Source organism: Carlito syrichta, unplaced genomic scaffold, assembly GCF_000164805.1.
Source record: "Carlito syrichta isolate Samal-C Ts95f unplaced genomic scaffold, Tarsius_syrichta-2.0.1 Scaffold153593, whole genome shotgun sequence".
Lineage (NCBI taxonomy): Eukaryota > Metazoa > Chordata > Mammalia > Primates > Tarsiidae > Carlito > Carlito syrichta.
The window spans coordinates 214,931-225,813 of record NW_007097689.1 but is presented as its reverse complement, the minus strand read 5'-3'; the positions used below and the strand labels follow the sequence as shown (position 1 = coordinate 225,813).

The 10,883-nt window shown below is 55.0% G+C and overlaps 2 protein-coding genes across 3 annotated transcripts in view; one reads left to right on the top strand and one right to left on the bottom strand.

Moving 5' to 3' along the window:
* RABEP2 (rabaptin, RAB GTPase binding effector protein 2) overlaps positions 1–828 on the top strand; it is a 12,149-nt gene extending 11,321 nt beyond the window's left edge. The window contains exon 12 of the mRNA XM_021708934.1: positions 626–828. Coding sequence (XP_021564609.1) covers positions 626–727 — 102 coding nt within the window. The 3' untranslated portion in view covers positions 728–828. The remainder of the gene's footprint in view (positions 1–625) is intronic.
* Positions 829–1,213: 385 nt separating this feature from the next.
* ATP2A1 (ATPase sarcoplasmic/endoplasmic reticulum Ca2+ transporting 1) overlaps positions 1,214–10,883 on the bottom strand; it is a 19,984-nt gene continuing 10,314 nt past the window's right edge. The window contains exons 10-23 of one of the 2 annotated variants that reach the window (XM_008050695.1): positions 9,356–9,444; positions 9,001–9,103; positions 8,637–8,768; positions 5,388–5,513; positions 5,046–5,264; positions 3,985–4,320; positions 3,608–3,828; positions 3,305–3,507; positions 3,028–3,113; positions 2,816–2,949; positions 2,590–2,707; positions 2,293–2,410; positions 1,963–2,006; positions 1,214–1,542 (exon numbers count right to left, since the gene is read on the bottom strand). In XM_008050695.1, coding sequence (XP_008048886.1) covers positions 2,002–2,006; positions 2,293–2,410; positions 2,590–2,707; positions 2,816–2,949; positions 3,028–3,113; positions 3,305–3,507; positions 3,608–3,828; positions 3,985–4,320; positions 5,046–5,264; positions 5,388–5,513; positions 8,637–8,768; positions 9,001–9,103; positions 9,356–9,444 — 1,890 coding nt within the window. In that variant the 3' untranslated portion in view covers positions 1,214–1,542; positions 1,963–2,001. The remainder of the gene's footprint in view (positions 1,543–1,962; positions 2,007–2,292; positions 2,411–2,589; positions 2,708–2,815; positions 2,950–3,027; positions 3,114–3,304; positions 3,508–3,607; positions 3,829–3,984; positions 4,321–5,045; positions 5,265–5,387; positions 5,514–8,636; positions 8,769–9,000; positions 9,104–9,355; positions 9,445–10,883) is intronic. The other variant, XM_008050694.2, reaches the window with a different exon arrangement.

Here is a 10,883-nt window from a genome sequence, read left to right as displayed (position 1 = left end):
TTTTGAGTTGGAGTCTCACTCTGTCACCCAGATGGGAGTGCAGTGGCCGCTCCCGGCCCCTGCAGCCTCGACCTGCAGGTCTCCAGCGATCCTTCCACCTCAGCCTTCCAAGTAGCTGGAACTACAGGCGCACCACCACACCTGGCTAATTTTTTGATTTATTGTAGAGATGAGGTCTCGTCAAGTTGCCCAGGCGGGTCTCGAACCCGTGCGCTCAGGCAATCCACTTACCTCGGCCTCCCAAAGTGCTGGGATTACAGGCTAAGCCACCGAGCCCGGCCACCACACCTGAGCTTTTGCTCAGAAAAAGCCGAAGCTCTTTTGTGTGCATCTTGATCAGTCATGTGAAGCCCTTAACACAGGGCCTGATATGTGGCCGTGTAGAACATTCGTGAGGCCAACCCCACAGTGGCCAGCTGCTGTTCCCCAGACTTCCTCAGGCTGCTCTCATGACCTGTTCCTTCCGTTGACTTGATTTCACTGCAGGTTGGGGGAGATGGGATGGCCATTGCAGCAGTGGCCCCTGGGTATGCTGGCCCTGGATCCTGCCCTTGGGGGCTGGCGGCTGGGGTGGGGGCTGCATTTCTCTGCCAAGGGTCCCCTGCTTCCTTCCCCAACCCTACAGGTGCGCCTGGAGCGGATTCGCCAGGCAGAGACACTGGAGCAAGTACGCAGCATCATGGACGAGGCACCCCTGAGGGACGTTAGGGACATCAAGGATACCTGAGGGGCCAGGATGAGAACCCACCTCCACCCCGCCCCCACCCTGGGGACGACTGCCTTTCTCCACTCCAGAGCCAGGAGGCCTGGGCTCTGGGGGATCTTGGACAAGAGTCCTTGCCCTCTCCAGGCCTGGGGTTGAGGCGACAGGGCCACCACTGTGCCCCTCCCGTGCCTCCTCCCGGGATAGCTGGGCCTCCTGCTCTCAGGGATGACACCTAGGTGAGGGCCCCAACCCCTCCTGAAACCAAAGGTGCAGGCTCAGGCCTGTGGCTTTTTGGCTGCTGTGCTGCCTCCTGGGCTCCAGCCCTCCTGCGGGCCCTGGCCCTCCTGCCGCCCCCAACCTGCTCCCAGTCTGTTGCGTCCCTTCCCCTGCCCTGGGTACAACCGAGCCTTGGGGGCTGGGAGTCCCCATCAGTGTCGGTGGGGCTCGTGCACTTGGCCCTGGGACAGGCCGCTGCTTTCTGGACTGCATGACACTAAGATGCTTGTCCACAGGAGCCCGACGCAGGCTTCAAGACATGCACAGAGGCGAGCCCAGACTTTTCTGTCATTTATTTTCAATAAATAAGCAGCTCAGTCAGTCGCCTTGTCCCTGCAAGCCCCACAGAGTTGGGAAAGGGGAGGATTTACAAGGTTGAGAGGGAGGCAGGTTGCTGGAGGGGAAGGAGAAATGAAGGGGACATTGTGTTTATAAACAGAAACATGTCATGGGGAGTAGGGGACGGGGGTCTGTGCCACAGCTCTGGCTGAAGATGCATCACTATCAGGTGGGGAAGAAGGGGCAAAAGGACATTTACTTCCTTCTTTCATCTTCTGGATCTGGAAGGAGAAAGAGAAGCAGTGAAGCAGGTGGCGAGGGGTGGAGGAGAGAGAAGTCCCCGCCAGGTGTGTCCCTCACACACCTGAGGGTCACCCATCCCCACTCCTCCCCTACTCACCTGTGTTCCCAGATACCCCCACCCCCACCCACGGCAGCCCCAGCAGCAGAGACAGCGCAGCGCCCAGCCAGCGCCACGCAGCGCAGCGCAGCAGACGCCCGGCACCGCCCAGGGCGGGAGGGCCTGGGAGCCGTGCTGATGCCAGGGGGAGGGCAGCTGCCCGCCCGCCTGGAAGCTCGGTAGTGGCGGCAGCGGCAGTGGCTCCAGGTGGAGCTGCGAGCGCAAGATGTCAGATGTGCAGGGGGCTGGGGGGCGCGGGCGGCGGGGGCACAGCAGCTGGGGCAGGGGCGGGGGGCGATACCTGTGACACGGGTTCAAAGAGATGGAGGAGGGGGAACAGTTATCCTATGGCCAGAGAGGACAAGAGACACTGTTATCAAGGAGGGTGGCAGCGTGGGGGGCCAAGAGGGCTGAGGAGGTGGCGGGCTGCCATGGAGAACAGGCCCCACCAGATGCAGAGGGAGTGGGAAGGGGCCTGGGATGCTCCTGCCTGGGGGACGCGGGTCCTGCCAGGACCAAGAACTTACCCACCTGAAAAGGAAGAGGGCAGGGGCAGGCGTGCGTCGCAGCGCAGGAGAAGGGGACTGTGCTCAGGGCCAGGGCCTTGAGGGGTGGGGAGGGCGCTCCTTACCCTCTAGGTAGTTCCGAGCAACAAACTTGAGGAGTTCGTCAAGCCCGATGACTGGAAGGGAGATCTTGAAGACCATGAGCCACTGGGTGGTGTCCAGGGCCCGGAGCTTGAAGATCATCTGGGTGTGGGGGACAAGTGCCCTCTCAGGAGGAGGCAGAGAGGGAGCCAGGGGACCCACCCGGTATCGGCCCAGTCCCACCTTCATCCCCTTGTCAGTGCTTCTAGTGGGAGTGGTCAGGGGTGCCTACGTGGACTCTTGGGGTGAGGGACAGGGCTTTGGGGCAGTAGAAGCCTCACCGGCAGGGGGTCAACATAGAGGATCAGGAAGTGGAGGGACATGGACAGGCAGATGGAGCCTAACAGCCAGATGTTCACCCAGGGCGGCATCCGCAGCAGGGACTGGTTCTCTGACAGGCTGTGGGCAGGGGGCGAGACAAGAAGGACACAATAAGGAGAGGAGGCCGGTGAAGTCAGGACAGGCAGCGGCCTAGGAAGGTGATGGGAGCCAGCAGGCAGGTCCCACCTGTTGAGCGCGTTGCACATCTCAATGGTCACTAGCACAGATAGGGCCATGGTCATGGGCTCAGGGGCCTCGAAGATCTCACAGTCTACACCCTCAAAGTCAGGGTTTTCCTCAGTGCACTGCATGAAGTGAGTCTGCAGGAAAAGGGACAGGAGACTGAAGTCTCACAGAAGCCCCCATGCCACCCTCCGTCCTCTCCTGTCGTCCCCTACCAGCTGACTGTAGGAGACATGAGGCCCATCTTCCGCGTAGAGGAACCACCAAGCAGCCGCTCCCACAGTGGCTGCACCCACGTAGCCTGTGGTGAACAGAAGGGAGTCAGGGGTCAAGGCTGGGGAGATGGGAGGAGTCAGGGCCTCAAGTGGCCTTGGACAAATGAACAGTTGAGGAAGAGGACTCATGGGGCAGCCACACTGGGGGAGCCGGTATCCCGGAGGGAGTCTCAGTCCCGAGAGCTGGGAAGGATCGTGGGGGTCCCATCCTGCTCACCCCCGATTGCCATGTAGCGGAAGAAGAGCCAGCCGCTGATGAGAGGCTCCTTGGGGCTCCGGGGAGGCCGGTCCATGATGTCCAGGTCTGGTGGGTTGAAGCCCAGGGCTGTGGCCGGAAGTCCGTCAGTCACCAAGTTCACCCACAGCAGCTGAACAGGAATCAGGGCCTCAGGCAGCCCCAAGGCGGCTGTCAGGAAGATACTGCCAGAAAGAGGCGGTCACACATCTATCCTGTCTCCCAGATCTGCGGCCACCCCCCACTCACCCCTGGTTCCTCCTGGATGCCGCCCTGGCTGCTCACCAGACCACCTCGCCCACATTGGAGGAGATGAGGTAGCGGATAAACTGCTTCATGTTGTTGTAGATGGCACGGCCCTCCTCCACGGCAGCCACGATGGTGGAGAAGTTGTCGTCGGCCAGCACCATCTCAGAAGCAGTCTTGGCCACAGCAGTGCCAGATCCCATGGCAATGCCGATCTCGGCCTTCTTGAGTGCAGGGGCATCATTGACGCCATCACCTGTCTGAGGGAGGAGGAGGAGGTGTGGTTCAGGGCACCTTCATACACGCCTCCTTGAGACTCTTCCTCCAGGGCCGGACCCTCCAGCCCTGGGATCCGTGCTCCCAGGACGGTCGTCTCAGTGGGTCCCAAGTTGGCCGCAGCCGCCCGGGCTTCTCACCATCGCTGTGATCTCATCGAAGGACTGCAGGTACTCCACGATCTTTGACTTGTGGGAGGGCTCCACGCGGGCAAAGCAGCAGGCGCGGCGGCAGGCTTCCCGCTGCTCAGCCAGGGGCAGGTCATCGAACTCCCGGCCGGTGTAGGCACGGTCTGTCACCTCTTCATTCTCCCCAAAGATGCCAATTCGTCGGCAGATGGCAATGGCTGTGCCCTTGTTGTCCCCGGTGATCATGATGACTCGGATCCCAGCATCACGACACAGCTGGATAGAGCCCGTGACCTCCTTGCGCGGCGGGTCCAGCATGCCCACCACACCAACAAACGTCAGGTCCATCTGGGGAGCCAAAGCAGAGAACGAGAGGTCAGGGAGGGACTTAGGACATGAGCCAGGGAGGAGCCTGGGTGAGAGGGAGGAATGGGCGACAGGGCAAGACCCAGGAAGAGCCTGAGCCCCGGGCTTGCAGCTCAGGGCCAGGTGTCAGACCTCAGCGGGGCCTTGGGAGCTCAGAGGCAGGGAACAGCTCTTGTTCTTTTATGCATCTGCAGGTCCAGACCGTGTCTTTCATAGAAAGAATGCGAGCTGGAAGTGAGGGCCGTGGCTTCTGCTTTTGGCAGGGCCACAATTGTCCACAACTGTGAACAAATCCCTGCTGCCTGCTAGGCCACAGTCTCTCTATAAAATGAAGGGAGTGGGCTTTGCTGCCATTCAGAATGCCAGTCCACTATGCAGGGGGTGCCTGCACCAGAACGCACATCAGCTGCCTGGAGACAGGCTTGCCAGGAAATGTATCAGCTGGACTCCACAGTGCGTGACACTGATGTCTGTGCTGGGGCAAGCACCTTGCCTGCTCGCCGGCCAGTCCACGATCGCATTTAAAGTAGCATGGGGCTAGATGATCCCCGAGTTTCAAATGCTACCATCCTGATTCTATGGCCCAGCCTACAGAGCCACTGGTTTGGTTGACAAGACGGGAACGGCAAGGGCGGGGGAGGGTGTGCATGGACGGCTGGAAACCTGACTCTTCACCAGCTCAGACAGTGGGGCTTCCATTGGCTCACCTCATACTCCATAAACTTGGTAGAATCATCCAAGATCATCTCCTCTCGCTTGGGGGGCGTGTCCCGGGTGGCCAGGGCCAGGCAGCGCAGTGTGTCCCGGCCCGTACCCCACTCCTTGATCACAGTCATGATCTTCTCCTTCACTGGCCCGGTCAGCGGCACCCGGGTGGTGCCAACTCGCACATAGTTACAGCGGTCGATGACCCCCTCAGGGGCCCCCTAGGAGACCAGAGCAGCATTCCGAGACCATTGCCTTCCTTCCAGGGCATGATGGGCGGGGGGATGGGAGAGGGATCAAGGCTTAGGAAGAAGGGAGGGCAGAGGAACATTCTGATTTCTGACCTTGATGAACATCTTGTTGCCCACAGCAGCCCGGGAAGATTTGGCTGGGGAGCAGTAGACAGACATGGACTTTCTGTCTCGGGAGAACTCCAGGGTGAATTCCTTCTTCATCAGCTGGCGAATCACCTGGGAGAGAGGGGGCAGGGAAGGGGAGACTAGACATCTTAAAACAGTCAGAAGGAGCCGGGCTCGGTGGCTCAGCCTGTAATCCCACGCCTTGGGAGGCTGAGGTGAGTGGATTGCCTGAGCCCGCGGGTTCGAATCCTACCTGGGCAACTTGGTGAGACCTCATCTCTACAATAAATCAAAAATTAGCTGGGCATGGTAGCGCGCGCCTGTAGTTCCAGCTATTTGGAAGGCTGAGGTGGAAGGATCGCTGGAGCCCAGCAGGTCGAGGCTGCAGTGGGCAGGAGCGGCCACTGCACTCCAGTCTGGGTGACAGAGTGAGACTCCAACTCAAAAACAAAAACAAAAAACAGAAGGATCTAGAGGCTAGAGCAGAGCCCAACCTGAGGCCCAGGCTAAAAATAAGTCCGGTACCTACAACATAAAGGGAGAGATTTCCAAGGCTAGTGTTGCCACAGGGCTTCAGAGTTCTGCTTTAAAGCACATCAGAAATGGGATGGCCTAGTGTGGCACTATCCAAGAGAGATTTTAGCGATGATAAAAATGTGGTATAATCTGCACTGTCCGTATCGGTGCAACCGAAGCAGTGGAGGTATGGCTACTGTGAGCGAAGAACTGGATTTTTTACTTTTGTTTTAATTTTTTTTTTTTTTGATTCAGGTTCTCACTCTGTTACCAAGGCTGGAGTGCAGTGACATAATCATGGCTCACTGAGCCTCGACCTCCTGGGCTCAGGTGATCCTTCTGCCTCAGTCTCATGAGTAGTTTGGATTACAGGTGCACCACCACACCTGACTAATTTTTTTATTTTTTGAAAAGATGAAGCTGGGCTTGGTGGCTCAGCCTGTAATCCCGCACGCACCTTTGGGAGGCCGAGGTGAGTGGATTGCCTGAGCCCGCGGGTTCGAGACCCACCTGGGCAACTTGGTGAGACCTCATCTCTACATAAATCAAAAATTAGCCGGGTGTGGTAGCGCGCGCCTGTAGTTCCAGCTACTTGGCAGGCTGAGACGGAAGGATCGGCGGAGCCCAGCAGGTTGAGGCTGCGGTGGCCGGGAACGGCCACTGCACTCCAGTCTGGGCAATGAAGTGAGACTCCAACTCAAAACAAAAACAAAAACAAAAACAAAACAAAACAAAACCAAAAAAAAAGAAAAGATGAGGTCTTGCTATGTTGCCCAGGCTGGTCTTAAACTCCTGGGCTCAAGCAATCCTCCTGTCTCAGCCTCCCAAAATGCTGGGATTACTGTCATGAGGCACTGTGCCCAGCCTAATTTGAATTAACTTATTTTTTTTAAGTTAGAGTCTCACTCTGTCACCCAGGCTGGAGTGCAGTGGCATGCTCCTGGGCACCGCAGCCTCAACCTGCTGGGCTCAGGTGACCCTTCCGCCTCAGCCTTCCAAGTAGGTGGAACTATAGGCATGCGCCACTATGCCATGCTGATTTTTTTATCTATTGTAGAGACGAGGTCTAGCCAAGTTGTCCAGACTGGTCTCAAACCCTTGGGCTCAGGCAATCCTCCTGCCTTGGCCTCCCAAAGTGCTGGGATTATAGGCGTGAGCCACCATGCCTGGCCCTAATTAATTTAAATGTAAATAACCACATGAGTTGATGGACGGAACAGGCCTAGTGCCTGGCATACAGCAATAAGCACTCCATAAAAATGAATGAAAGTCTTTTTTTTTTTTAACCAAATACATCATGGATATTTCTCCACAAAATAAAACAAAAATAAAAATGCCAGCCGGGTACAGTGGCACACGCCTGTAATCCCAGCACTTTGGGAGGCTGAGGCGAGAGGATTTCCTGAGCCCATGGGTTCAAGACCAGCCTGAGCGACATGGTAAGATCTCATATCCACAATAAATCAAAAAATTATCTGGGCATTGTGGCACACACCTGTGGTTCCAGCTACTTGGAAGGGAGCCCAGCAGGTCGAGGCTGCAGTGGCCATGAGCATGTCACTGCACTCCAGTCTGGGCAACAGAGTAAGACTCCTGCTCAAAAATTAATATTAAAATACCCAAACAATAAGTAGCTGTGTGTGGTGGTGCACGCCTACTCTCAGCTACTTGGGTAGATGAGGCAGGAAGATCATTTGAGTCTAGGAGTTTGAGGTTGCAGTGAGCTATGATTGCAACTATGAATAGACATTGCACTCCAGCCTGGACAACATAGTGAGACCCTATCTAAAAAATAAACAAGTAAAAATGTATGTTTGCATTATCATTTGTAAATTTCTTTCTTTTTTTTTTTTTTGAGTTGAGTCTCTGTCACCCAGGCCAGACCTGCTAGGCTTGGGTGATCCTTCCACCTCAGCCTTCCGAGTAGTTGGAACCACTCGGCTAATATTAGTGGTGGCCACACTCGGCTAATATTTTTTATTTATTGTAGAGACGAGGTCTCGTCAAGTTGCCCAGGTTGGTCTCAGGCAATCCTTTCATCTCTGTCTCCCAAAGTGCTGAGATTACAGGCATGAGCTACCACGCCTGGCCTGTTTTCTCTTTTTAAATTATATTAAATAAAGCAACAATGAGCATCCTACATAGGTAGAAAATAAGAAGAATGAGAGATGTTGGGAATATAATTGAGAGAGAGAAACTCCATAGAGACAATCAGCAGATATCAATATCAAGAACTCAGCGTGACAGTAGCAGAACTGGCCTGGAGTATCTGGACACGGAAAGCCTTTCCTTGTAGGAGCAGTAGGACATTTTTCCCAGATCCCAAATCAGGACTAGAGATATGATGAAAACAAGTGTGCTTCCAGAAACAAAAAGATATTAGCTGAAACTGAGCTTGCCCCAGTATGGGTCACTTGTGGTTTCTGTGTCCAGCTCTACTCACTTCAACTCAAGACACAACAGGCTAAAGTGACCTTAAGTCCATCAGGGTACCGCCGTCGGGCATCAACAGAAGCAGTGGAACCCTGGGGCGGTGGGAGTTCCACTGGCCCAGATATGCTGTGGAAAGCTGTCCAACTGTCTGGTGGGGGTCCCAGCACGGGCACAAGGCCCTGCGCAGCCCAACTGGGTCCTCTGCCTCTTCAGGCGGCATGGGTCCTGGCCCGTGTGGCGTGGAGCGAAGAAGGCTCCCGCGGTAGGGGGGCTCCTCAGACTCACCGAGTTGCAGGCATTGGCTCTCTCCACTTTCGAGAGGTTTCTCACATCAGTGTTGAACACATTCATCTTCTCCACCAGGGTGGTGAGCGCTGTCTCAGTGGCCTCGCCGACCTTCTCATAGACACCTTTGGTCTGAGATAGGCAGAGGAGGAAGAGGGAGACGGTGCCTCAGGCTCCCACCTGTCATACCCATTTTCCACCTGGAGCAAGAAGGAAGCAAACCACTCCCTCCCTTGCACCCTGGGGAGAGGACATGGCACACCAGGTCCCCTTCCTATGAGCCCTTCCTCCTGGCCTGCCGAGGAGGCCCAGACTGAACAAATTAGAAGGGGAAGGAGAGAGTGCTTTGGGACTGGGAGGTTACCTCATTGAAGTCCAAGGAGGAGTCATTGCAGAGGGCACAAATGGTGGCCAGCTCCACCAGCCCATCATACTGCCCTGCCCGGACTGGCTTATCATTCTTCAAGCTGACAGCAGAGTGGGGAGGGAGGAAGGGAAAAGACGTGGAAAAGAACAGGGAATGAGATGCAGAGAGCACACAGGGACAGTGTAGAGTGGGGATCAGGAAGGATAGTCGGGGAGATGGCAACTTGGAGATCAGGAAGGAGAGAGAACAAAGTAGGGAAGGTGGGGAGAAAGAAAGGAAGGCAAAATAGAGGAAGGGCCCCAGGAAGAGAGACGGTGGTGGGAGGGGGTGAGAAGACACATGGGTGACTTACACCTCTCCCTCTGGAGCGTAAGTGGAGCCTGTGATGGAGAACTCGTTCAGAGAACAGAAGTCCCCCTCCACCTTGTCAACGATAAACATCTGCAGGAGAGAAGACACACACACAGATGTCCACCTCTCCCCATCCCCGAGGCAGGTGCCCGCATTGAGGGAGGCTCACACTCCTGACTGCTACAGTCCCAGCAGATTGACCAAACTTCCTGCCGTTCCCCTCCCTTGCCTCTCCTTGTTCCTCCCTGCATCCCCCCTTCCCACCAAGCCTTTACAACCATTCTCCATGTTCTGTATCACTGGCCTTAAAACAAGGGGTACTGCAGGCGGTGCTGGGTCTTCTTTAGGTCAGTTAATAAAAGGTGACGAGTATAGCTGGGCATGGTGGTTCACGCCTGTCATCCCAGAACTTTGGGAGGCAGAGGTGAAAGGACTGCCTGAGTCCAGGGGTTCAAGACCAGCCTGGGCAACTTGGAGAGACCCCATCTCTACAATAAATCAAAAATTTAGCCAGATGTGGTGGCGTGTTTCTCAGCCTTCTATTCTCAGCTGGAAGGCTGAGGTGGAAGGATCGCCTGAGCCCAGCAGGTCAAGGCTGTGGTGGCCATGAGCATGCCACTGTACTCCAGTCTGGGCAACAGAGTGAGACTACAACTCAAAAAAAAAAAAAAAAAGATGACAAATACAAAAAGGTGTGGTGGGGACTGTGGCTAACAGCTCACCTTTTAGCACTGGCCCATCTACAACCCCAGCTCCTGTGGCCAGATTTTGTAGTTTTACAGGAAGAACTAGAAATTCAGGTTATTTTCCTATAAAATCTCTTGTTTTTCAAATGTAGAAAATTAATTCATTTTTATGAAATCCAATAGGAGTCAAGTCACACGAGTCTGTGGTCTGGCTTTACAGCCTATGAGTTAGAAGGATGTGGAGAATACAATGTCCAGAAGGCAGTGTGGTCCACCCTGAACCCAGAACAAGTGCCAAAAGGATTGGGCTTTTCATTTTAGAGACAGGGTCTTGCTCTGTCACCCAGGCTGGAGTGCAGAGGTGCAATCACAGCTCACTGCAGCCTTGAACTCCTGGGCTCAAGTGATGGTCCCACCTCAGCTTCTCAAGTAGCTGGGACTACGAATATGCACCACCATGACTAACTAATGTTTCTATTTTTGTAGAGATAGGATCTTGCTATGTTGCCCAGGCTGGTTTCAAACTCCTGGACTCAAGCAATTCTACCACCTCAGCCTCCCAAAGTGCTGGGACTACAAGTGTCAGCCACCATGTCCAGCTGGGATTGGGCTTTTTGTTCCTGAGAAGAGAAATATTCCAAGACATGCTCTAAGACAAAAAGGTTCCATGGTCAAATAAACTCAGAAACTCTGGGTTAAACACAGTGGAACTGATCTTTACACAGTCAGCCTTCTCTCAGCATTTCAAATGCCAACAGGCACTGTGGGCCTCCCCAAGGGCCCTAGGAGGGCATAGCTTTTCTCACTCTGATTTGACCACACAGGATTCAATTATCAGAACAG